The sequence below is a fragment of the Artemia franciscana genome, unplaced genomic scaffold (assembly GCF_032884065.1).
Source record: "Artemia franciscana unplaced genomic scaffold, ASM3288406v1 Scaffold_1097, whole genome shotgun sequence".
Taxonomy (NCBI): Eukaryota; Metazoa; Arthropoda; class Branchiopoda; order Anostraca; family Artemiidae; genus Artemia; species Artemia franciscana.
Window position 1 is genome coordinate 97544 of NW_027062740.1, and position 24769 is coordinate 122312.

The 24769-nt window shown below is 35.3% G+C and overlaps 1 protein-coding gene across 2 annotated transcripts in view; it reads right to left on the reverse strand.

Moving 5' to 3' along the window:
• Positions 1–24769, reverse strand: part of LOC136042324 (transmembrane 9 superfamily member 2-like) — an 83214-nt gene that overhangs the window by 28502 nt on the left and 29943 nt on the right. The window contains exons 4-6 of one of the 2 annotated variants that reach the window (XM_065727276.1): positions 21943–22149; positions 18189–18324; positions 14336–14457 (exon numbers count right to left, since the gene is read on the reverse strand). In XM_065727276.1, coding sequence (XP_065583348.1) covers positions 14336–14457; positions 18189–18324; positions 21943–22005 — 321 coding nt within the window. In that variant the 5' untranslated portion in view covers positions 22006–22149. Of the gene's footprint in view, positions 1–10507; positions 14458–18188; positions 18325–21942; positions 22150–24769 lie in introns of those variants that run through there. The other variant, XR_010621257.1, reaches the window with a different exon arrangement.

A 24769-nucleotide genomic window follows, 5' to 3' on the forward strand; every position in this document is an offset into this window, starting at 1 on the left:
TTTGTCACTGTCAACATTTGCAGATGACAGTCTTACGTCACGACAGTCCTCAGCTTCAATGGTTTCTTCTTCCGCAGGAATTATGCTTCCACAGATCTTGCTAAATGTGTCATTATCTTCGTTTTTGTCTGTCACAATGCAAACATCAACTTCAATTTCTTTTTTAATTTCAACATGCTTCTTTGAGGTTGGAGCATCAGCATTCTGAGCCTCATTGAGCGGATTGATTTCACTATTCTTCCTAGGATGATAGGTGAGCCCTTTTATATATTCTATCGACTTCACCCCACGCAAACTTATACCCTTTTCATATTCTCTGTGACTTTCAATCCTCCACTTCACGAGCATTCCAATGAATGCAGTGGTGGTCCCAATGACCCCGAAGGAAATTATTTTAAACCAACTCATTTTATAGTTCCTTGTGAATAACTAATAGAAATCTATAAAAATCACCATATATATATTGTGAAAATGACGTCAAGCCTATCGTACTACTATGATATTTAGACCAAGAGTGACGTTATACTCTTTGTAGTGATATGATACATAAACAACTTAAAATGGATTCATGGCTAAAAATAAGACTTAAAATGACGTCATCCTAATTCATGAGTGCCAAAAGAGAAATTAGACTCGTGATTCTAAGATATATGTGTGAAAAATTTCATCATTTTTCTAGTCATTCTTTTTTCAGAAAAGTTATTTATAACATAACAAAGCCATAGGAAGACGGAATATCTCTTTAAATTTTGATGCAATATTTAAGTTATAAAGCCAAACATCTGCGTTCAGTTGCGTTCAGCTGTACCAATAGTTTGGTCAATGCTTTTCAATGCTTAACAGTTTTCAATGCTTAACGCAAGCTACTCTTCATCTAGAGAGAACCAGAAACTTTTCCAGCATTGACACAATATTATTTTCACCATCCTATTACCCTAAAGTTTGACTCTTTGTCACAACTCTAATGAAGACACAATCTTTTGTCACAACAAAAATAAAAAGAACTTTAGCGTAAAGAGCGAAGCGTTGAAGAGCGGACAGCCCCTTTCATGTATGGAATAATTTCTGTTCGTTTTAAGTTTTAATGTCACTCCTTGCTAGCAGTTAAAAAAACTTGATTTTTTAATTTAATTTCTGAAGGTTTTTGAATTAATGCATGTTTTGATCATGGCTCTCTGCACATGAATAATTAAAACAAAATTTGTACGTTATTTTTTTTTTCCTAAATGGCTTTCTCATAGTTTTGATCGGACGATTTTGATAAGAGAAGGGGTGGGGGAGGAGGCCTAGTTACCCTACAATTTTTGGTTGCTTAAAAAAAGCAACTAGGCTTTTTGTTGTTAGAGCGTTTTTGTTAGTAATAAACATAAGTACCATACGAATTAACTTGCGTAACGAACTTCTATATTAGTGTATTTTTTTACATCTATGAAGGGGTTCGCCTCTTCGTCAATACCTCTCTCTTTACAATAAAGCTTGAATTTTGTCCCAAATCTTTAAGAATAACCACTGAGTCACAAAGGCCGTAGCATGAATAGTTGAAATTAATAAAAATACTTTAGCGTAAAGAGTAAGTTATTGTGGAGGAGAAAACCTCCACATTAATTTTGATCAATGAGAATCCATGAAATTGCGACGATGCAGTAACTATAAAGTGTGACTAAAGCTTGTATGCCGGAAATGGATTGGTCATTTTTGGACATAGTAATTAGCAAGTTGCCCTTAGTGCCAAAGATCAAGTCTAAAGGACAAGACGAGTACAAGAAAGATTATTGTTAAGATACTGGGCAGCAATATTCTTAGTTTCAGCTTCAATTTGCTTTTGGTTCCCACAACTTAATTATTTTCCCTTTTTTCTTCCTTTCTTTTTTTTCTTTCATCCTTAAGCGTAAAGTTCGAGACGAATACAAGAAACATTATTGTTAAGATACTGGGCAGGAATACTCTTAGTTTCAATTTCAATTTGCTATTGGTTCCCACAACTTAATTCTTTTCCTTTTTTTCTTTCTTTTTTTTTCTTTCATCCCTAAGTGTAAAGTTCGAGACGAATACAAGAAACATTATTGTTAAGGTACTGGGCAGCAATGCTCTTAGTTTCAATTTCAATTTGCTTTTGGTTCCCACAGCTTAATTCTTTTCCGTTTTTTTCTTTTTTTCTTTTTTTTCTCTTTCATCCCTAAGTGTAAAGTTCGAGACGAATACAAGAAACATTACTGTTAAGGTACTTGGCAGCAATGCTCTTAGTTTCAATTTCAATTTGCTTTTGGTTCCCACAGCTTAATTCTTTTCTTTTTTTTTCTTTTTTTCTTTCATCCCTAAGTGTAAAGTTCGAGACGAATACAAGAAACATTATTGTTAAGGTACTGGGAAGCAATGCTCTTAGTTTCAATTTCAATTTGCTTTTGGTTCCCACAGCTTAATTCTTTTCCTTTTTTTTCTTTTTTTCTTTTTTTTCTCTTTCATCCCTAAGTGTAAAGTTCGAGACGAATACAAGAAACATTATTGTTAAGGTACTGGGAAGCAATGCTCTTAGTTTCAATTTCAATTTGCTTTTGGTTCCCAAAGCTTAATTCTTTTCCTTGTTTTTCTTTCTTTCTTCTTTTTCTCTTTCATCCCTAAGTGTAAAGTTCGAGACGAATACATTACTGTTAAGGTACTTGGCAGCAATGCTCTTAGTTTCAATTTCAATTTGCTTTTGGTTCCCACAGCTTAATTCTTTTCTTTTTTTTTTCTTTTTTTCTTTCATCCCTAAGTGTAAAGTTCGAGACGAATACAAGAAACATTATTGTTAAGGTACTGGGCAGCAATGCTCTTAGTTTCAATTTCAATTTGCTTTTGGTTCCCACAGCTTAATTCTTTTCCTTTTTTTTCTTTTTTTTCTCTTTCATCCCTAAGTGTAAAGTTCGAGACGAATACAAGAAACATTATTGTTAAGGTACTGGGAAGCAATGCTCTTAGTTTCAATTTCAATTTGCTTTTGGTTCCCAAAGCTTAATTCTTTTCCTTGTTTTTCTTTCTTTCTTCTTTTTATCTTTCATCCCTAAGTGTAAAGTTCGAAAGAATACAAGAAACATTATTGTTAAGGTACTGGGCAGCAATGCTCTTAGTTTCAAGTTCATTTTGCTCCTGGTTCCCTCAACTTAATTCTTTTCCTTGTTTCTTTCTTTCTTTCTTTTTTTCATCCTTTTATATATCTTTTTACGAATAATCCATTTAATCCCAAGCCCTTTAAAACTTGATGAAAACACAGAATTTTCAGTTTCAATACTTAAATTGGTGGAGACTTTACTAATAGATACCAAGGTACTGATATGTATTAATGATACTTTACCAAAAGGCCTTAAGTTCTGAAAATAGATTCTATCCAGTATACTACTATGCCCGGAAGAATTTACGAATAATTCAACAGACTATTACGACCGTTTTAAAGCATAGAGTACTATTGCATTCAGGAGCTCTTTAGCCTTTAACTTGGTATATAGGCATAAGAGTGTAGCCTATCTAAAGGCCTGTAAGTGTGGTACCGTATTTAGGCGAAATCGGGTTTTCTTTTTATTTGTTGTTTATGTGCCACAATAATTTGTAGTCTATCTATATTATTACATATTAATTTTACTCTAGAGCACATAGTCAAGTTGAGCTAATTTAACTGAGAATAATTTAATATTATCGTCCATAAATGCTTAATCTGTCTTCACAGGCTTCAGACCATGTAAAAAATTTTCCTGTAAATATCCTCTAATCTCCGCTCCCCCCAAGGACTGGAAAGAGGATACAGATATTATTCATGAAAAAGTCAAAACTCATACCCTGTAGAAGGTCAGTTCTAAGCAAGTGTAACTTGAAGTTACTTGGTTGCATAGTGACAAGTACTGTGTTTCAGGAAAGGATAAATGAAAAAGGTTGTAAATTTTATTTCCCGGGTGGCATTAGTCGATACCTCAGGCCTGATAACCTTTTGACTAGAATGGTGTTTGAATGGTTAAAAAGAGTACCGTTCAAACCAAAACACAATAAGTTTCGTTTCATGTTGACACATCCATATCTTACACAAGGGCCTTCAATTTAAAATAATGGCAGAAAAATATGGTAAGGTCGGTTAGTTGATCCTACATTAAATGTTGAAGCTTCTCCCTTAAATAAAGCTGTTACTTTTTTTTTTATTTCACTAGTTAATTATTTGTTGTTCTTAAATAGGTCAATTTTTTTTTAGCTTGTCTCTAGCTCGTACATCTACCTTTTTTTTTCGGCTGAGATTCAATAAAAGGAAATTAAGGATGCAGTACCTGATTGTTATCAAGTGAACCGAATCGTACCTAGCTCCTTCAAAATTGTTTTGTTTGGCTAATGATCGTCTTATTGTGGAGTTTTTGTTCGCTTTTTATTACTCCTAAATGTAGCGTGGATTCATTTTTGTTTTCGGCATCGCTTCAGTCTTGATTAAAAGCTTTCATTACATAAAATCATCTTCTTTTTGCTATGTCTAGAATAAGTGTAATTTTATGAAATTAAGCTAAGTTCTGACAATAGTCAAATTTTCGTCATTCAGTGAAAAGAGTATCTTCATATGGGCTAACTTTTGGTTTGCTTCAGTCGAATTTTGCGTCGCTCGTCTGATTCAAAGAGTATCTTCATGTGGGCGAATATTCGGTTTGCTTCAGTCGAATTTCGCGTCGCTCGTCTGATGCAGAGAGTATCTTCATGTGGGCGAATATTCGGTTTGCTTGAGTAGAGTTTCACATCGTTCATCCGATGCAACGTGTATTCATGTGAGTAAAATTTAGGGTTGCTTCAGTCGAATTTCACGTCGTTCTTACTATGCAAATTGTTTTCGTATGGGTAAATGTTCGGTTCGCTTCCGTTTCTGGTCAAGTCCAAATTATTTTTTTCTGGCTGGTAAGATTTCGTTTTAAGATAGGTGAAAGCTTCAATTATAAGCAGTTGTTGTTAAAATTCATGATTGAAGAGGTATTCAAAGTAACTTTTTTCTTGTGAAACATTGCATGGGGAATTTTCAAAAATTTCGGATTTAATCAGTTACAAGAAATTTGCAGTGATACGTCTCCTGCTGTTTTAACTTAACAGAATTTGCTACCTTCTGCGTATCAGGGACCGGACCAGATTAAATTAGAAATAGAAATCATTTTCCCGGTTTGACCATCTGGGGGGGGGAGTGGGGGCCCGGTTAATTCGAAAAAAATAGAAAAAATGAAGTATTTTTAACTTATCAGCGAGTGATTGGATCTTTATGAAATTTGATGTTTGGAATGATATTGTGTCTCAGAGATCTTATTTTAAATCCCGACCGGATCTGATGACATTGGGGGGAGTTGGAGGGGGAAAACCTAAAGTCCCGGTTTTGTTACTTTAGGCACTTCCAGGTAAGCTAGGACGATGAAATTTGGCAAGCGTATCAGGGACCGGACCAGATTAAATTAGAAATAGTCGTTTTCCCGATTTGACCATCTGGGGCGGGAGTGGGGGCCGGTTAATTCGGAAAAAATAGAAAAAATGAAGTATTTTTAACTTATGAGCGGGTGATTGGATCTTAATGAAATTTGATGTTTGGAATGATATTGTGTCTCAGAGCTCTTATTTTAAATCCCGACTGGGTCTGATGACATTGGGGGGAGTTGGAGGGGGGAAACCTAAAATCTCGGAAAACACTTAGAGCGGAGGGATCGGGATGAAACTTGATGGGAAAAATAAGCGCAAGTCCCAGATACATGATTGACATAATCGGAACTGATTTGCTCTCTTTGGGGTAGTTGGGGGGGAGTAATTCTTAAAAATTAGAAAAAATAGGTATTTTCAACTTACGAACGGGTGATCGGATCTCAATGAAATTTGATGTTTAGAAGGATATTGTGTCTTAGAGCTCTTATTTTAAATCCCGACCGGATCTGGTGATGGAGGCGGTGAGTTGGGAGGGGGAAACCTAAAACTTGGAAAACACTTAGAGTGGAGGGATCGGGATGAAACATGGTGGGAAAAATAAACACAAGTCCTAGATAGATGATTGACATAAACGGGACGGATCCGCTCTCTTTTGGGTAGTTGGGGGGGGGGTATTTCTGATATCGTGGCTCAGAGCTCTTATTTTAAACCCGAACGGATCTGGTGACATTGGGGGGGGGGGAGTTGGGAGGGAGAAACCTAAAAATTGGAAAACACTTGGAGTGGAGGGATCGGGATGAAACTTGGTGGGAAAAAACACGAGTCCTAGATGCATGATTGACATAACCAGAACGGATCCGCTCTCTTTGGGGTAGTTGGGGGGGGGGTTAATTCTGAAAAATTAGAAAAAATGAGGTATTTGTAACTTACGAACGGGTGATTGGATCTCCATGAACTTTGATTTTTAGAAGGATATCGTGCCTCCAAGCTCTTATTTTAAATCCTGACCGGATCTGGTGACATTGGGGGAAGTTTGGGGTGAGGAAACCTAAAATGATGGGAAACGCTTATATTGGAGGGATTGGGATGAAACTTGGTTGGAAAAATAAGCAGAAGTCTTGCATACGTGATTTACATAATTGGAACGGATCCGCTCAATTGCGAGGGGGGGGGATAAGTCTGAAAAATGACGTATTTTTAACTTACGAAGGAGTGATCGGATCTTCATGAAACTTCATATTTAGAAGGACCTCGTAACTCCGATATCTTATTTTAAATCTCAACCGGATCAAACGTAATTGGGGGGGGGGCAGTTGGGGGGACCGGAAATCTTAGAAAATACTTAAAGCGGTGAGATCAGGATGAAACTGGATGGGAAGAATAGAAACCTGTCTAAGATACGTGACTGACATAACTGGACCGGATCTGCTCTCTTTGGTGGAATTGGGGGGGGGGGGGTAATATTGAAAATTGAGGTATTTGTAACTTACGAAAGGGTGACCAGATCATAATGAAATTTGATATTTAGAAGAATCTTGGGCTTTAAAGTTCTAATTTCAAATTCCGACCAGATCCTGTGACATTCGGGGGAGTTGGAGGGGGGGAACCGGAATTCTTGGAAAACATGAAAATTGGAGTATTTATATCTTACGAATAGATGATCGGATCGTAATGAAATTCGATTTTTAGAAGGAATTCATGTCTCAGAGCTCTTATTTCAAATCCCGACCAGATCTTTTGACATTGTTGGGATTTGGAGGGGGAAATCTTGGAAAAACATTTGGAGTGTAGGAATCGGGATGAAGCTTGGTGGATACAATAAACAAATGTCCTTGATACGTGATTGACAAAATCGTACTAGATTCGCTCTCTTTGGGGGAGTTGGGGGGAGGGGCTCAGTGATTTGGCGAGTTCGGTGCTTCTGGACGTGCTAGGGCGATGAAAATTGGTAGGCGTGTCAGGGAGCTGCACAACTTGACTTGATAAAGTTATTTTCCCAGATTCGACCATCTGGGGGGCAAAAGGGAGAGGAAAAATTAGAAAAAACTAGGTATTTATAACTTACGAGTGGGTGTCGGATCTTAATGAATTTTGATATTTAGAGGGACTTTGCGACTCAGAGCTCTTATTTTAAATCTTGACCGGCATTAAGCCTCTTATTTTCCTTTTTAAATCAATCTATTGATTCATAGAATTTTGTTAGAGCTCATACCATATGATCTCTTGTTTTATATATTATTCGCCATATCTTCTATAAGCTAAACTATTACTATATTTTGTGGAAGTTACTCTACAACGAGTTTTAACACGGTAGACTTGATTAGGGAGTTTTGTATATTTTCTGTGTAATTTTTGAGTTTGGTGGAGTCATGTTGTTGTTTTTTAAGTTTGCATTATTAATAAAAAATGGTATTCGAGTATCTTAAATAATTTTGTTTTTTTCGGAGAAGATATGTGTTCTATGCAAGTTAACATTTTGAGGCTGAAAAGGCATGTGATTAGAATATTTTTTTAAAAAAGAGCACAAAGGTTGTCTAAAAGAACCACTCGTCTCAAGAAATAACACTAGAAGGGTTATAAGAAATTATAACAAGATAAATTGCAAGCCTGTTGGGAAATTCAAAGCTGCACACAGGGACATTCCACTCCCATTAAATACCTCTGTAGGATCGAACTCTCGGAAAAAGTGTCACTTGAAAATGTGGATTTTGTGTTTTAAATGTTCTCTCCAGGACAAATGCTTTTCCGGCTACCGCCTTAGGTGAGATCGAAATAGATTTGTGGTACTAATGGTTTTTAGTAGCTGACAATCTTTCATTGTGCGTTCAGAGGTTTTCTAATTACATAGGAATTTGTTACACGATACAATTCGCAATTCGTATCGTTGTATCGTTTGTCTACGATACAAAAATCGTAGAAAGGTTCAAATTGTAAAGGAGTGTGAAGACCCTTGCGTCGTGAAGACCGAATTGTCTTGATGAAAGTACGAATCTGTAATGAGCATAAGCTATTTATTTTTTCTGTAAATGGTAATCTGTGCAGTTTTAAGAATTTTACGCGAAAATGGAGCTTGTGCATCTATCAGAAGTTAGCAACATTTGAACCTTGTAAATGGGTTTAACAAGCCTCTATTTCACTCTGCATCTCAGATGCTGATTATGCTCTTACCTGGAACATTTCTAAAAAAAAAAAATTATCCGACAGAGTGTGTTTCATACTTTTTGCGACAATCCAAATAATCAGGGATTTAAAGAGTTGATCATTTGAAGTTCCGCTTAGTTCACCGCTTAGTTCAAGATAAACAGGGCTGTACATACCAATAAATGCTTATGGATATCTGCTTTTTGATAAAAATTAGATATGTTGACAATTTGAAATCGGAGAACTGGCAACATTTTTAAAGTCAAATTTTCGCTACCAGTAGTAGTGATGACATCTCACTAGTCTTACTAACCACCTTTTTTACTGAGTAAACACCAGTAGTAATGATCACTAGTTTTACCAACTACCTTTATTTTCTATTGCATCAACCGTATGGGAATTTCCTTAACCCTTAGGAATTCATTAGTAGTATTTTAGGCCGTAATAATTCCACAGTATACGCAAGTGGTAATGATCACTAGTTTTACCAATTAGTAATTTACCTTTACTACTTTTACCATTAGTAGTATTTTAGGCCGTAATAATGCCATAGTAAACGCCAGTAGTAATGATCACCAGGCTTACAAACGAGCATGTTTTTTACTGCCTGAACCGTGTGTAACGCCCCTTAAGGAATTTACTAATCATATTTTGGGCGTTACTTCTACCGGGAGTTCGTTTCAGGAGGGTTTGTGCCGTACAAACCCCTGAATAAGGTGATTGGTATGAAGGATTGACGAACTTCTCTGGACGCCTAGACTCTGGCAGTGATCATGATGCAAATTTTTCCAGAGTGAAGCGTATGCTTGTAGAATAGTGAGGTAGCTGCCACGTAAAAACTTTTTTAGAGCAATTTCGAGTAGTCTGTCTCAAAAGTCTTGCAAGGAGTTAAGGTCTTTACCCAAAAGCTAAATTTTATAAACAAGCAGTAATGATCCATGTTAATAACATTTAAAACTTATTTTGTTAAAACTTATTATGTTAAAAACTTATTTAATAACCACAATTATATTCCTAAAATTATCGAAAAATTATAAAAGCCGACCCGACTCGGCATTTTCTTGTGGACTTGTGTGAATTGGCTACTAAAAAGCCTTTTTGACAGTCTTAGCATTGGTAAATATCAGCTCCAAAGATTCTCGCTTTCTGTGCAAAGTTTTTCATTTATTCCCCCCTTCCCCCGAAAATGCACACGAGTATCAAAATTACATGAAAAATGCTGAAATACTTGTTTCTGGAAGTTTGTTTAACGATTTTCCGACGAATTCTTTTTTATAAATTTAATTAGTAGACATTAAAGTTCTCAGAATAAAAAAATGCCAGTTTTCTCCTTTCATTTTATTTATTGAATTTTATTTGACGCTCCAATAACAACTCGGAAAAAATTTAAAATTAAGATACAAATGCCCAAATGTTCTCTTCCTTTGCCAAGTTTTCATTTACTCCACCCCACCTCCCTTCCACAAAAAACAGAAAAGTGTAAAAATTACTGAAAAACTGCTAAGGTTGAAATCACTTGACTATTCTGAAAGCCATCTTTAATGGATTTCAAACAAAGTCTTCTCGGATATTTTTTTTTCAATGAAATTAATTGATATTATAATTTCACGGAAATTAACTTTCTATGTTTCTTTTATTTTTTATCCTTACCGTTCCCCATCTACCTTTAACCTTAACTGTTGACAGGCTTTGGTTCAACTCGAATCTCGATTCAGATTTTTCTGGATATTGTTCTGGTTATTCTGCCTCACGACTTTAGCCCCTATACCCTGGCCTGGCAGCGCATGGGCAGATTCAATGGGTGGTTTTAGGGGATCTTGTCTCACCAAAAGTTGTACTAATTACAGGGGTGGAGGGGCAAAAATACCAATTGGGCTCCAAATTTTTATTAGTCCCCCCCCCAAACATTATTTCTGGACCCTCCTGTGCCCTAGGATGTTCCTAAATCCTACCCTATCAAAGTACACTGAAAGGAAGTCATTAAAATCCAAGCGTATATTATTTTAAATTTAAAATTGAACGGAGGTTACCTTGCATATAAATATATTTTAAGTTTATATAAAGAATCAGTCCACGTCATTTAAATATATAAATCGAGATAGCAAAACACTTTATAGCACTGAGTAGAAATATATCAAATATAGTTTCAATACACTAAAAATTCAAAATAGGTAAAAAGTACATTGATAACTGACATAAAAGTCTGCTAAACAGAATTATTTATGTAAGCTGATGGGTTTGGGAGGGGTTGTCTGCAACATTTCACATACTAGTAGTTTGTGCTTGCTTCGAATCGCTTTTATTTCAAGAGTTGGGGAGTGGCTGACATATTAGAGTAGCTATTCTTCATAATCCTTAGTGAAAAATTGTTAATATTTGTTTTAGACTTAAAAAAAATAAGAATAACTAAATCCCTTAGAAAAGGGGTTAATGTAATATCTGCACATAGCAAACTGCAGCTGCGATATAGATCTACTTACTGGCTGGTACAACTCTGTAATTCTAGGGGGAGGGGGTCTTGTTTAATCAACTTCTCAAACGGGTACAAGATTTTCGAAGACTTTCTAGCTAACATTATCGTACAATCCCTCGCTATCGATTGCAAGATTTCCTGAAAGTTGTTTTCAGGATTCTGGACATTTGTTATTCTAAAAACAGGTTTTTTTTTAGAGAATTTAATTGGGAAAAGTTGATTCACTGGGCCATATCGAGGATTTTTTAGATGGGGAGAGGGTACAAAAAAAACTTTGTTTAGATGCAATTTTGTTACGTTTACGAGTTTTTATTTACGAGCTGGGCAAACATTTCGGGGGGGGGGGAGGGGATTAAACCCCCCTACGTAGATACAACTTTGTATATTCATGAATAAATATAGTTTTTAAAATACTTGGTAACAAAATATCATAGCAGTAATTAATGCATTAAAAATCAACTTATTGGTATGCTCAAATATTACCAGTGACAGGTATTTGAAATGTTACTGATCATTCATGTCAGTCAAGGAGTTTAAAAACACGACACAAGCTAGCGTTAATCACCCCTAAACTCTAACACTATCTTTGGTCTTTAGAAATTCTGCACTTACGTGGGACACGCACAATTTAGAAACCTGGAATGTATTGAGTGAGTAGAGCGCTCTCAAACAAAGCACATAATTGAATTGAATTCATATTGCTAATCTAAATGTGATATTTTCTATATTATCTATATCTTATCCAAAGCCGCCCAAGTCCAGACAAATAAATTGTTTCATTGGTTCTCGTTTCGGGAGAATAGTCCAAATAAGAACATAATTTTTAGAAAAAATTCGAACACGTATTTCTTTGTTTGATTGACTCAATTGGAATAATATGGGTGCCTAGTTTCCCCTCTGCTGCAGAAAACAGTTTGTAAAAGAATGGATGACCATTCTGGAGCTTCGGTAACCCCATTTTAACGTTGATCAAATTCAATCCGGGCCCCCTTAATAAAAAAAAAAAATGAATAAGATAACAACTCATCGTGACACACGGCTACCTGAGGCACTGCCGTGCAAGTGTGCAGTGGCGTCAATCGGGGTGGGGGGCATGTGCCTCCTTAGATTTTTTGCCTCTCCCTTCAATTTTCAAAATATCCTTCCTTATAAGATTTAAAAAAAAAAAAAAGCAAAATCGTCTCCCATAGATTTTGAAAACATACATTCCCCCTCCTCTCTTAATTTTCGTGAATTGACACCACTGAAGTTACGTCAGTTTTTTGTCTGTTCCTACATCGAGGGAAGCAAAGACAGGTTTGAATTTCAGTTCTTAGATTTTCCAAGGATTTGTTTCTGTCAAAATGCCTGCTCATTCCCTTATTAGCACCGACACAGAGAAGTATCACGTATTGGTAGCCCCCCCCCCCCTTTATTTTTACTGAACTTCTGATATTTATACACACGAATTGTACGTCTGATTGATAGTTTTAAAATGATTGTAGTTTCATTGATATTTTGTAGTTTTGGCAAAAACCTAGTTCGGCATTTTTTTTTCCTGGGATAGTAACTTTCAAATGCAAATTTTATATTATCTTATAAATTAACACTACATAAATTTTACAAAAGAGCGGAAAAACTTCAATATTGTGTACCAAAAATAAAATGCCGCCTGATATTCTCATGCTGTTTTGTGGCGTTTTCTCCTCCCCCCCATGGTTTTCTAAACGTTTTTAAACGAATAAGTCCGTTACTAGAATATGATTCCAGTTTCCCAGGTAAGTGATGAAGTCCTTTAGATCATCCTTTCTCAAAATTTCTTAGGTTGCTACATTCCAAACAGATCTAATATAAACTCAGTAATCTCACAACACCCGAATAATAAAAGTAATTCGAGTCTTATCCTTTGTTTCGCTAGTAGTAATCAGTTATTTCGTTAGCTATTGATTGATACATGATAGTTCCTTTACGTAAGTTATCATTTTATATTTAATGTATATTTCATTGAAATATAATAAGTTTCCTTCTTAATTTAAATTCTCAAAGGTGTTTTCTATAAGGTGTGTTTTGTGAGGTGTTGCAATCAGGCCAAATGGGCTATTTATTAGTTAATTATTAGTTAACATGCTAGGTTTTGGTAGAGGACAATAGAGCTTTTTTTGTGTTTTCTTTATTTTAGGTTATAAATTAAAAGGAAAGTTTTACTTTCCACTTATATTTTTCAGTTTTTTCCTTTTTTTTAGTTTTTTTTTACTTTTTTAGTTCTTTTAGTTTTTACCTTTTTTAGTTTTTTTTAGTTTTTTACCTTTTTTTTTCTTTTTAGTTTTTTATTGGTTTTTACCTTTTTTTTAGCTTTTTATCTTTTTTATTTTTTTTTATTTTTATTTTTGATTTTATTAGTATTCTTTTTCTCTTCTATTTTTCATTTTTCCTTTTTTTTTAGTTTTTAGTTTTTTACGTTTTTTCCTTTTTTTAGTTTCTTTAGTTTTTCGGCTTTTTTATTTTTTATTAGTTTTTAGTTTTTTTGTAGTTTTTGCCTTTTTTTAGTTTTTTCAGTTTTTTTTTTAGTTTTTAGTTTTTTACCTTTTTTAGCCTAACCAGGATTTGAACCTGGGACCTTCATTCTCCGTTCTGACACCCTCTCTCACCGAGTGACTACTCCAGCATGTTCATTTTGGTGTTTTAAATGGTATATTATTAACCAAATTAATGTGTTTTACAATATACTAAGCATCGTCATAACAAAAATGACGGCAACTAATTTCATGACGTCAGCCGAAACATGACGTCACCTGATCCACAGATCCACAGACAGACAGACAACTTATTTTTATATATATATAGATGTATTAATATTCTATTATTGACTTCCAAAAAATGACAGCAGAAAAAGGAAACCGTTTTCATCGCATACCAAGCACCGTAATCTGACAACTTCAGTGGCGTAAATTAGGGGGGGGGGTCACTCCCCCCTGACAAAGGAATACTTCTTTGTAATGAGCTCGAAAGATTTGGTCTCTGCATACAATGGGAAAAATTTAACTGCTCTTCAACAAGATAATCATCATTAACAATACACTTAAAAAAATATAGTACACGCATGACAACAATCGTTACCAACAGTATTATCAAACATAACAATAACCACTGCATAACTTATTATAATTATTAATAAATAATTAATTATTTAGATATAATAATTAAGATATTATAATAAATAATTATATAATAATTGTGACAGCAATTGGATTGTTAAAAAACATAATTGTAGTACATGGGTAATAACAATCGTTAAAAACAGGAATCAGCAATAAAACAACATAAAGAACACCACCAACTACTTACTGACAAGTAACACCCTTCTGATTTCCTCCCTTTAGGGTCAATATAACAGCCAATTGGAAAGCCCCTGTTGCAGTATTGTCTATTTGACTCTATGTTATAACACCATGTGACAGGCATATTGTCTATAAAAGAAAAAAGCAACGACTTATTAAGTCCACAGGAAAAAATAAAACCAGTTCAAACCTGAAAGGAACTACGAAGGAGGAATAAATTAATTCTAAAAAGGATAAAGAAAAGAGGGGAAATTCCGAAATGACAACAGTTCAAGCTTTGATTCAGACGTGGATAAAGGAGCAAAGACTTGAACCCAGGTTTTTTTGGATTGGGGATAGGTTGCAGAGGATTTTTTCGAGAGCAGGAGGGTACAGAAAAACTTTAAGAACGCATCAAAAATGCGTTTATATTCATTTTTGCTGTTTTTACGAGTCGAGAAAACATTCCGGGGAAGGGAGTCAAAACGTAACCCCCCCCCCCCTCAAGAAACGGCCTTGAATGGGTCTATAACTCTTCCCCTCCCCTGATATCTCGAGACTCCTAAAAAATTTAAACCGTTATTTTTGTCTTTTCCATATAATTCATTTATTTTGGGTCATTTCCGGAATTTCAGCCCAGTCCCCATGAAGAAAAACACTAGGTACGTGACTGTCTCATGGTTTGAAAATCCAGAAGTGAATCTTTCGACAATTCCATATTTCTTCCTATTAATTTAGATTTCATTCAATTGGCTTACGTAAAAAGACTGCATCAATGATAGTTTGAAATCTTTGGAAAGAAATATGTAGATCATAGAGCCAAGAGAGAAAACTTACAGGGGTAAAGGGTTATAATAAGAATCAAATTCATCTTTTCATTACATCGCCATATTTGAGATGCAAATTCAGAAATCACTACAAACGGATGATCTTCAGTAGCACACTTTAATATACCGCCCACCTCGCTAATGGATACTCTCCGGAAACAGCCCATCAACAATCCAAAATATATATATATATAAAAATGAATATGTGTTAGCTACACTTCAAATATTGTATCCTGTCTGAATCATCCTAAACTCATAAAACGCGCGAAAGTCACGTCTACTACAAACAACCTGGTTATGTACCAAGCTACAGCTTCAATGTTTATGAATATAACTGTTCATTATTATGTTGATTCCAAATATATAAAATTCATTAAGTTTAGTATTATGGATCAAAACTTACAAGCCTGAGAAAAATTGCACGATTTCCGATAATGATGGGAAAGAAAAAGTCAAGGAATCTTAATGAACATCAAAACATCAGATTCAGAATATCCGAGAACCCTAATATAGAAGTTTCAACCTTCCATCTGCAAAAATGTGTAATTCTATATTTTTTCCAGAAGAAAGATTACAGATGCGTGTTATATTTGTTGTTGTTTTTTTTCAAGGGTGATCCCATCAAACCAATAGTGCTAGGAGATCAAAAAAGGCTCAGTCAAATAGAAATTATAAGTTCTAGTGCCCTTTTTAAGTGACCAAAAAGATTTGCGCGATAAAAGATGAAATATGGTATGACTTCCCTACGTTTCCATGTTCATTCTTATAACAAATTCTTGAAAGAATCAAGTTTTATTTTTTAATTTTTATTTCTCTCTCTCTCTCTCTTACAAGCTAGTAGGAGTTGCTATCGAGCTTTAGATTTTCTCAAATTTTGGCCAGGTGAATAACCAGAGATAGCAAATACGGAAAAAGCCAATCCTGGCTTTTCCCATTTAGCGAAGAAATATGCGATATTTAGGAGGATGGACCCTCAGTCGAGGTTCGTCACAGAAATATAGACTATGAAGCCTATTGTTATTTTCATTGTAGCCATAGGTAAAATTCCCACCTTTATAGAATAAAATACACCTAAAAAGAATCTGTTCTTTTATGAACTTGTAAGTGTACAATTTGGTCGAGCTCGCGTGCAAAACCCCCTTCCCCGCAGAGTATTTTTAAGGACTTTTTGTCATTCTAACCCGAATCCTTACCTTAGAACTTGGATCCGCCTGTGCCGCCAGAGGCACTCAGGGCATCCATGAGACTTCGCCAATCTTTTCAGAATTGGGCAGCTGCGTATATGTCTTCCCGATCGGGTTGAACGGAAGCATAGATACTGCACAGATCAGACTTACATGTTCAACGCAAAGTGTTCCGAGGTCTTCCCCGTCTTCGACTTCCGTTTGGGTTCCAATGTAAAGTGGCTTATGGGATCTGAATGTCCTGCATGGAAAACATGGCCCAAGTATCTCCACCTCGGAGCCCTAATGATATCTGTCCCTCGAGGCTGGTTGGTAAGTTTGCGGACTTTTTCATTTGTAATTCTGTCTGACCAATGGATATTTAAAATTTTTCAAAGACAATTATTCTCGAATGCAAGGATTCTCTTTTCCTGTTGCTGGTTCAAAATCCAGGTTTCGGCTGCGTAAAGGAGGAGCGGGATGACGTTGCTGTTGAGCAGGCGTTAAACAGGTAATAACTAAGTCATTTGAGAGTGCAAAATCGATTAGAAACTCACCATTTTCGTTTCGATTACCGAGGCAATGGCAAACCATAGACTGGGGGCAATATTCTTGGTCGTCACCAATTTTTGTATTGAAATCACCAACAAAACAAGCTATGCCATGTCTAGGTATATCACTGGCAACTGATCGCAGGGTTCTGTAAAATTCTTCCTTTACATCATCGCTTGCTTCATTTGTGGGTGCATAACAGACCACCACAGACAATTTTGCGTGCTGGCTGGCAAACCTAGCGGTAAGAGCTTGGGACAAAACTGGCTGCCACTTTAAAAGGGATAGACTAGTTTTTCTTGTCATCATAAGGGCAACTCCGTGTTCTCTCCTTGACTCTGTTCCACTGAATATGATACTGTGTCCACTTGGCAACTTTTCGAGGCCTGAACCAGCCCATCATACCTCAGTCAGAGCGAGAATGTCTAGATCATGCTGGCTTATTTCTTTAAAAAATTGTTCTGTCTTGGACACCTGGGACATTGTTCGAACGTTCCAGAATCCAAATTTGAATGAATCTTTCGCAGTCAAAAATCCTGTCGGGGGCGTGCGGTCGTCATAAAAAAACAATCAGATCCGAGGCTATTCTCAATAGATGTACCTGTTTCATAGGGTTTTACAGGGCTGGATGGCAAGCCCACAACCCAGCCCTCCCTCTTTATCCAGACTTGGGACAGGCTACATACGCAGGCAAGACCCTTAGTAATGGTCAAATTTCGGTTTGATGTAAGCAAAAATATGGCGTTAAAGCCTCCTTTACGGCATCAGAAAGCTTTTTTTGCTACCAGATAAATTGAAATTCATTAAGCCCAAAATAGAAGTGTTGGTGGCAATGAAACAGAAGTTATCCTGGAATCGTTACGAAATACAGTATGACTTCCCTACATTTCCATTTTCATTCTTACACAAATTCTTGAAAGAATTAATTTTTTTTTAATTTATTAGTACATTTGGAGATAAAAAAACGCAACCGATTTGGGAATGAAAAACACACACCACACCAACTTCTTTTTCAAACAGGTATTAGATTTAAAAAAAAAAAAAAAAATTGTAATGAAGATAAATAAAAGTATAAAAAAGGCATTAAATCTTATAAATCGGGATTGACTCTTTCTATAATTTTGGAGAGCGTGACGCGGCCACGATGGAACGGGGTATTTTGCTATGCAGCGTGACAAAAAGGCGGTGCGGGAGAAGTGAGAGAAGGCGGTGCTTGAGAAGTGCACACCAGGTGATGAAGAGTGAAAAGTCTATTTTAAATCAAAAACTAGATCCGCCACACTACTGAATGGGTGCGCTACAGAAAATGATTACACATTGAAAACTATTCAGGGCTTACCAATAATCCAATGATGTTGATAGTTCTTTTTAATGCCTTCAAGCAGAAAATCCAATTTGCGTTTGGTGTCCTTGTCGTTGACATTGTACTCTTTAGTGCAGACTTGAGAGCAGCTTCCATCTTCCAGAAATTTCAACTAAAAGGTATAAAGTTCAATTAATCAATTTTCATTGCTATAACGATATAATCAAAATGCTTCATTTGACGAGAGTGCTGTTATATTGGCTACTTGGCAAGATTGCATTTACTCCGACGTAATTTCATAATTTTAAAGAAATAAAATTATTCGTAATTTCTTGACCATAAATTTCCACACATTGAAAATTAATACAAACTTAAAAAGGAGAACTATCTCATACAATAAAATGCTACAATATATAAGAGTACTATATTGCAGGAACAACACTTCGCTTTTAAATTTTCTTTAAGTGGGTTTATGGGCTTATTTTTGTACCTCCAATCATAGAGCAAAATACAAAGAGATTCAATCATCAGAATTTGACACGCCCGGAAATACCAAAGGGTCAGATTTGGGCCCACTTAAAAGACCACAGAGGTGACGGGTGAACGGACGGTTTACCGTGGCATACTAGGCAGAAATCTGGGATTCAGCATTTTTTATAGATTTCCCCAGGATTGAAAGCATTGCTTGGAAGTGACACACTTTTGAAATGCTGAGACTATGCGGCCATTGCAGCTTAACTCCATATAACTCGACTCAATTCAATTCAAACCTCGTACATCACACCCTCCATTCAAGTCAAACCCAAGCAAATCAACTCCAGTTAATTCAATCTTGTTTAACTCAACACCATTCAGCCCACACCAATGCGCTTCAACCGCCATTCATCTAACTAAACGCCTCCTGCCCAATGAGGGTTAAAATGAACGGGACTGAATTGCATGGAATTCAATTGAATGGGGGTTGAGTTAAACCGGGGTTAAACTTAATCGGGGAGGGCTTAGTTGAATCTACGTCTAAACAAATTCTGTAGAAGGGGTTGAGGGGTATGGCTGTCTTCATAAGCCCCAATTACTAAACGGGCTGGTGGGATTTTGTTATAAAAAACCTGATCAACAACTAAAGTTATAGCCACAGAAATTTGATGGACTTAGTACATGGTTAGTAGCCAGGATTTTGTTGAGTCTTTAGAGGGCTGTAGCCCAATCAGAAGGAAATCTTTTCTTACATTGCTTCATATCTGTGACTCAGGAGTTGTTATTACCTAACGGTTCATGAGGACTTTGCACCAGAAGTTTAGTTGTAGATCAGCCCTGGAATGTTAGTCCCTTGCCTTTGCAAATTTGTATACCGAAAGCCCATATTCAACTTCAATGCACCCTCCGACTCCTAGATTATTCACTTCCAAATAAATTGATACAACCAGACATTTTTTGACATTGGACATTTAAAGAGAAAATATTTTTTCTATTTACCTTTGAATTCAAAGAAACCACAATTGCCGAACTCGGGTTTGTAACCATATGCTACTTTAAAGGCAGTCACACCTGTTTTGGTGCATTAATAATAAAACCATCTATTAGATTCTACAGCAGAGCCCTCTGCGTATTATGAGGAGTTTAAATATAAAAAGTTCACTAATCTTTTCTTTGCCCATCAAAAATTGTGTTAAGTCGGGCAAACCGAACCTTACCGCAATCAATTTGATAGGAAATTAGCCTTAAGATAAAGACATAACCAGAAGAATGGGGGTAGGGGGTTTCCGGAGCTACTTTTAAGTGGGCTTAAGGTCTATTGCAAAAAGTTCGTGATTTCCCTTCTCTTTAGTCTTAAGAGCTAATGACAGTAAATGTGTAATGTTCTAAGAGTGTTATTTTTTATTACAAAAAAAGAAATATGCACATTAAAAAAATAAAAATAAGATCGTTGTATTCGCTCCACTGATTTACTTATGCTCTCCTTTATTTTCTTCCATTTCTCTTTATCTGTTTTCTATTATGTCTTATTTTATTCTCTGTAAACGAATAAAGAATAATCTCTATTTTATTATGCTTATTCTTATTTCATTCACTTCACTGGTTTTCTCATACTCCCCTTTATTTTCGTCCATTTCTCTTCATCCTTTTTTATTCCATGTCTCTTTATCTTTTTTCTATTAAGTTTTATTTTGGTTCATTCAGTTTCTTTTTTCTTGGTTTTTCGTCCTCTAGTCTCTTCTCTCCTTGTCTCTCCCCTCCTCTTCTCTCTTTCTCCCGCATACCCTCTCATGTTCTCTCTCTCTCTCATTATCTTTCTTAAATTCTGTAAATGGAAAGGCAGTGGGGTTTAGGACATTATTTGGCATACGAAATATATAGAGTCAACTCAGAAGGACCCTTAAAGAGGTATTTTTGTTAAAAGTCCAGGTGACTTTTTGAAAAATTTTTAGACCCCACTACCTTCCCATTTACAGAATTTAATAAATGGAAACATAAAGAAGAACTGGCATAATATTTAAACAAAGTAGAGGAAAAAAAATGAAAAAAAACTTTAAATACTAAAAATACAAATATTTTGATTCCATGTCCGGGAGCATTTATCAACTGGGAAAAAATGAGTAAAGCTAAATTAAACACAACATGTAAAGAAAAAAAAAAGAAAAACAAATATACTCACATCTTGATAATTTCCAAATATCACTGCAAATAGCCTTAATAAGCAATACAAATATGGCAAACAGATTGTCGTCATTTTTCTTTATTTATTGTATTTAATTTAGCTTTACTCATTTTTTTCCGATGATAAAGACTCTCAGATGTGGAGTGAAAATATTCTGATTTTTATTATTTAAGGTTTGTGGTTTTTTCTAATTGATTCCACTTCTTTGTTTAAATACTTCGTTTATATACTCATTTTTCCCTCTATATTTTCATTCATTAAATTATGTATGCATTTTTCCCAATCAGCAGACTACCGGTTAAGAAAGAAAACGGGCGATAGAAATTTCTAAACACTTCGAACTTCTTTTGTATCAGTACTAATTCAATAAGGCTCTACGAAGAAGCAAGGTCATTAATAATACCTGTAACGATGGTAGTTGTTTATATCAAACAACATTTTCAAAAAAAAAATAAAATAAAAGTACCGAAAGAATTTTTTCGTGGATCTAAAACTAATAAAATTATATCTTAAGCTGTTTAGTCTCCATTATTAAAAACGACATCATACCTGAAAACGAGCAGCAAAACCCCTTTATAAGAGAAGGTTTGCATATCTGCTCAAATCCTTCCCTTTTAATGCTTAAATGTAATCTGCTTTTGCTGAAAAAAAACTGGTAGGCAGACTTGTTCCCAATCTTAAATTCCAGAATTGCTTTCCCAGTCCATAATTACTTCGAAACGTTAGTATGATTGCATAATAAAATATGAAAAAAAATTATAAAACAACTCTTTTTAATCTGGTTCGTTTTTTATTATTAGACAACTGGCAGAAACAACTTGCCTTTGCAAAAAAAAAAAAAAAAAAAAAAAAAAAAAAAAAAAAAAAAAAAAAAAAAAAAAAAAAAAAAAAAAAAAAAAAAAAAAACTGTTAGGGAAAAGTTGTTTCAAGCCTAAAATACAAAATTGAAATTGCTTTGAGCCTTAAATAATGCATGCAACCTTTGATTACGAAACTTTTATACTTGGCAAAACAACTTACGGAAAATATAATCCCAGAATTTTTTTTCTAACCTACATCATCATCCTATTAAAAAAAACTATTAACTCAGGTTAGCTTATTTTTATTATTAGAAAACGACAGAAAACAACTTGCCTTTGAAAAAATGATCACCCATTTCGACCCTCTCCCATATAAAATCTCCGTACTGACCCTCATCTAATGAATCTGCTTCAATTTTAACCCTTTCACAAGTAGGACCAATTTCATCGTTCCAATTTTCAATCTTATAATCAGTTCCATGATATATATCATAGTCTTGTTTGAATTCCTTATTACAGGACAGAAAAATCGTCTCCAGACCTAGAATAATGAAACATTTAATAAACTTTCAACAGTGAAAGTATCAAAAATTGATGATTGCTTAAACTCTATTTACAAAAACGGTGTAATTTAAAACATTATTTATACTGAAGTTACGTTAAAAAAAGGTCCATTCAAAGCGACCATTATTTACTTCTTTTATCAAGATGTTTTTGGACAAAAATAACATCGAGGTATTGAAATATGGCTACCTAAGAGTAGGCCTACAACAAACCCTCACTCAAAGACGCTAGGTCAAACACAAGCCCCCATGAATGCTAACTTTCATTGTCTTATTGAATTTTGTGATAATGCAGCATAAATTCACAAGAATTGACATGAAAGAGGAAGCAACAGCAGGCAAATCACAAAAGAAAGCGCAATTTTAAGTCGTTATGTTTTAAGTTTCCATAGAGAGGCCTCTTGAACTAATCTTAAAGTACCAAGGATATCAAAATAAAAATTCTTTTGCTCCCCCCTGGTCCCATCTTAGGACTCTTCATAACTGAAAACCAAAGTTTATGATTTTCCCCATGGTTGAGTCAAAATTGCGACTATTCTACTGCAATCTGTTGATCAATGAAATACAACTACAACTTTAAAAGAAAGCTACATCTTAGCTTGTTTAGACTTCTAGCACATATTTCTAGCTAATTTTTCAACCATGTTTCATCTTTTTAACGTCTTCTTAAGATATTAATAATCATATGTTTTAAGCTCACTTTCACACATTTTTTCCCGCTTTTTTTTTAAGCGCACCAACCACGACTACCAAAACAGCATAACTGGAAGTTATAGTTTTTGGATCAAAAACTGAATTCCCCATTTTTCAAAATTTTAACAATATATGCATTTCTACTTATCCAATTTAAACAACTAAATCTTCATTTCACTTTCCTTGTCACTTGAAAAACAAAGATTCCGCCTCTGTTTCAGGTACAAAAGTATACACTATATGGTGTGAAACAAAAAAGTTAGGATAGTACGGCTACGCCAAACCCCAGCAAATACTCAACCGAAGAGATAAAAGGACTCTAATTCCCCATTAAATTAATTTTTTTATGGTCTTACTTTACCATGCGACAAAGCACCATAGTTACACAGGCAAGATACAAAAAAGGGCCTTTTTACAGAAAGAAGGAAATTGAAGGAAAAAAGAAGGAAATTGGAAGGCGGACATCGTAACTACAAGCAAGAATGAGAAGAAGTGACGGAGGTCCCCTTTAAATAAATTAAATAGAGAAATTCCCAATGCTAATTGCTGAAAAGCGCGATAAAATCGTAATTTTAGAAACAATAGTAGCACATACTATCAGCGAGCGGTAATTGTGCATACATGTATTTAATTATTTTTTCTCGAAAACGGCTAGATATATTTTTGGGAAAATTGGTGTCGTAGTATTTTCAAACAGTTCGTGGTAACGAACTGTAGTAAGGAGCGACCCTATTTTTTAAAAAGGGTGAAACCCCTTAAAAGTAATAGAATCTTAATGAAAATCACACCATCAGATTCAGCGTATCAGATAACCCTACTCTAGAGGTTTCAAGGTCCTATCTACAAAAAGGTGAAATTTTTTTGGCCGGAAGAAACATCAAGGATGTGTGTTTTTTTTCCCCAGGGGTGATCGTATCGACCCAGTTGTCCTAGACTGTCGCAAAAAGGCTCATTCTAACGGAAATTAAAAGTTCTAGTATCCTTTTTAAGTGACCCAAAAAATGCAGGGCAACTAGGCCCCCTCCTCCGCTCATTTTCCCCAAAGTTACCGGATCAAAATGTTCAGATAACCGTTTTGTTCAGGATAGTTGAAAAATCAAATAATTATGACTTTGAAGACGACTTAATCCCCAACAGCCCCCGGAGGAAGGGCTCCAAGTTATGAACTTTGCCCATTGTTTATATATAGTATTGGCAATTAGGAAGGATATTAGGATGGAAAAAAAATTTCCATGAAAGGGGCGCTGGATTTTAAAGCATTATAAAAAAAAACAATGAGAAACTAAATAAAAAACTAAATTTTTCAACTGTTAGTAAGGTGCAACTTTAAAACTTAAAATGAATAGAACTTATTACGTATATGAGGTTGTTCTTCCCCTCCTCAATACCTTGCTTTTTACGCTGAAGTATTTTTAGTAATTTCAAAAGAGCCATCTATTCTAATTAAACGGCCTTTGTGATTCAGGGATTATTCTTAAAGAATTGGAACAAAATTCAAACTTTAGCGCAAAGAGCGAGGTATTGACAAGGGGGCAAAATCCCTTATTTACGTACCAAAAATATACGAATATACATGTTCGTTACTTAAGTTAATAACTAATTTTAAAGTAACCTCTGTATAAAAACTTGCCGCCTGTTCCGCTAACCGGGAACTCACTTCCGTGTTTACATCGTCGTCATCAACGTTTGCTACTGAAGTATAGCTTGAGGTGGAGAAACATATGGTAATCACTAGGCCCAAGATCAGGACTGTATTATGGGTGATCTAAAACTTCCCAGCCAAAACTGTCCAACAAAATACGGGTCTCACCAGCAGTTTGAGGTCCTGCATTGTCACGAAGAAGGACGATTTCCTTTGTCAGCATGTCGATTTTTTTTTTTCTTAATCGCTCTGCAGAGCTTTTT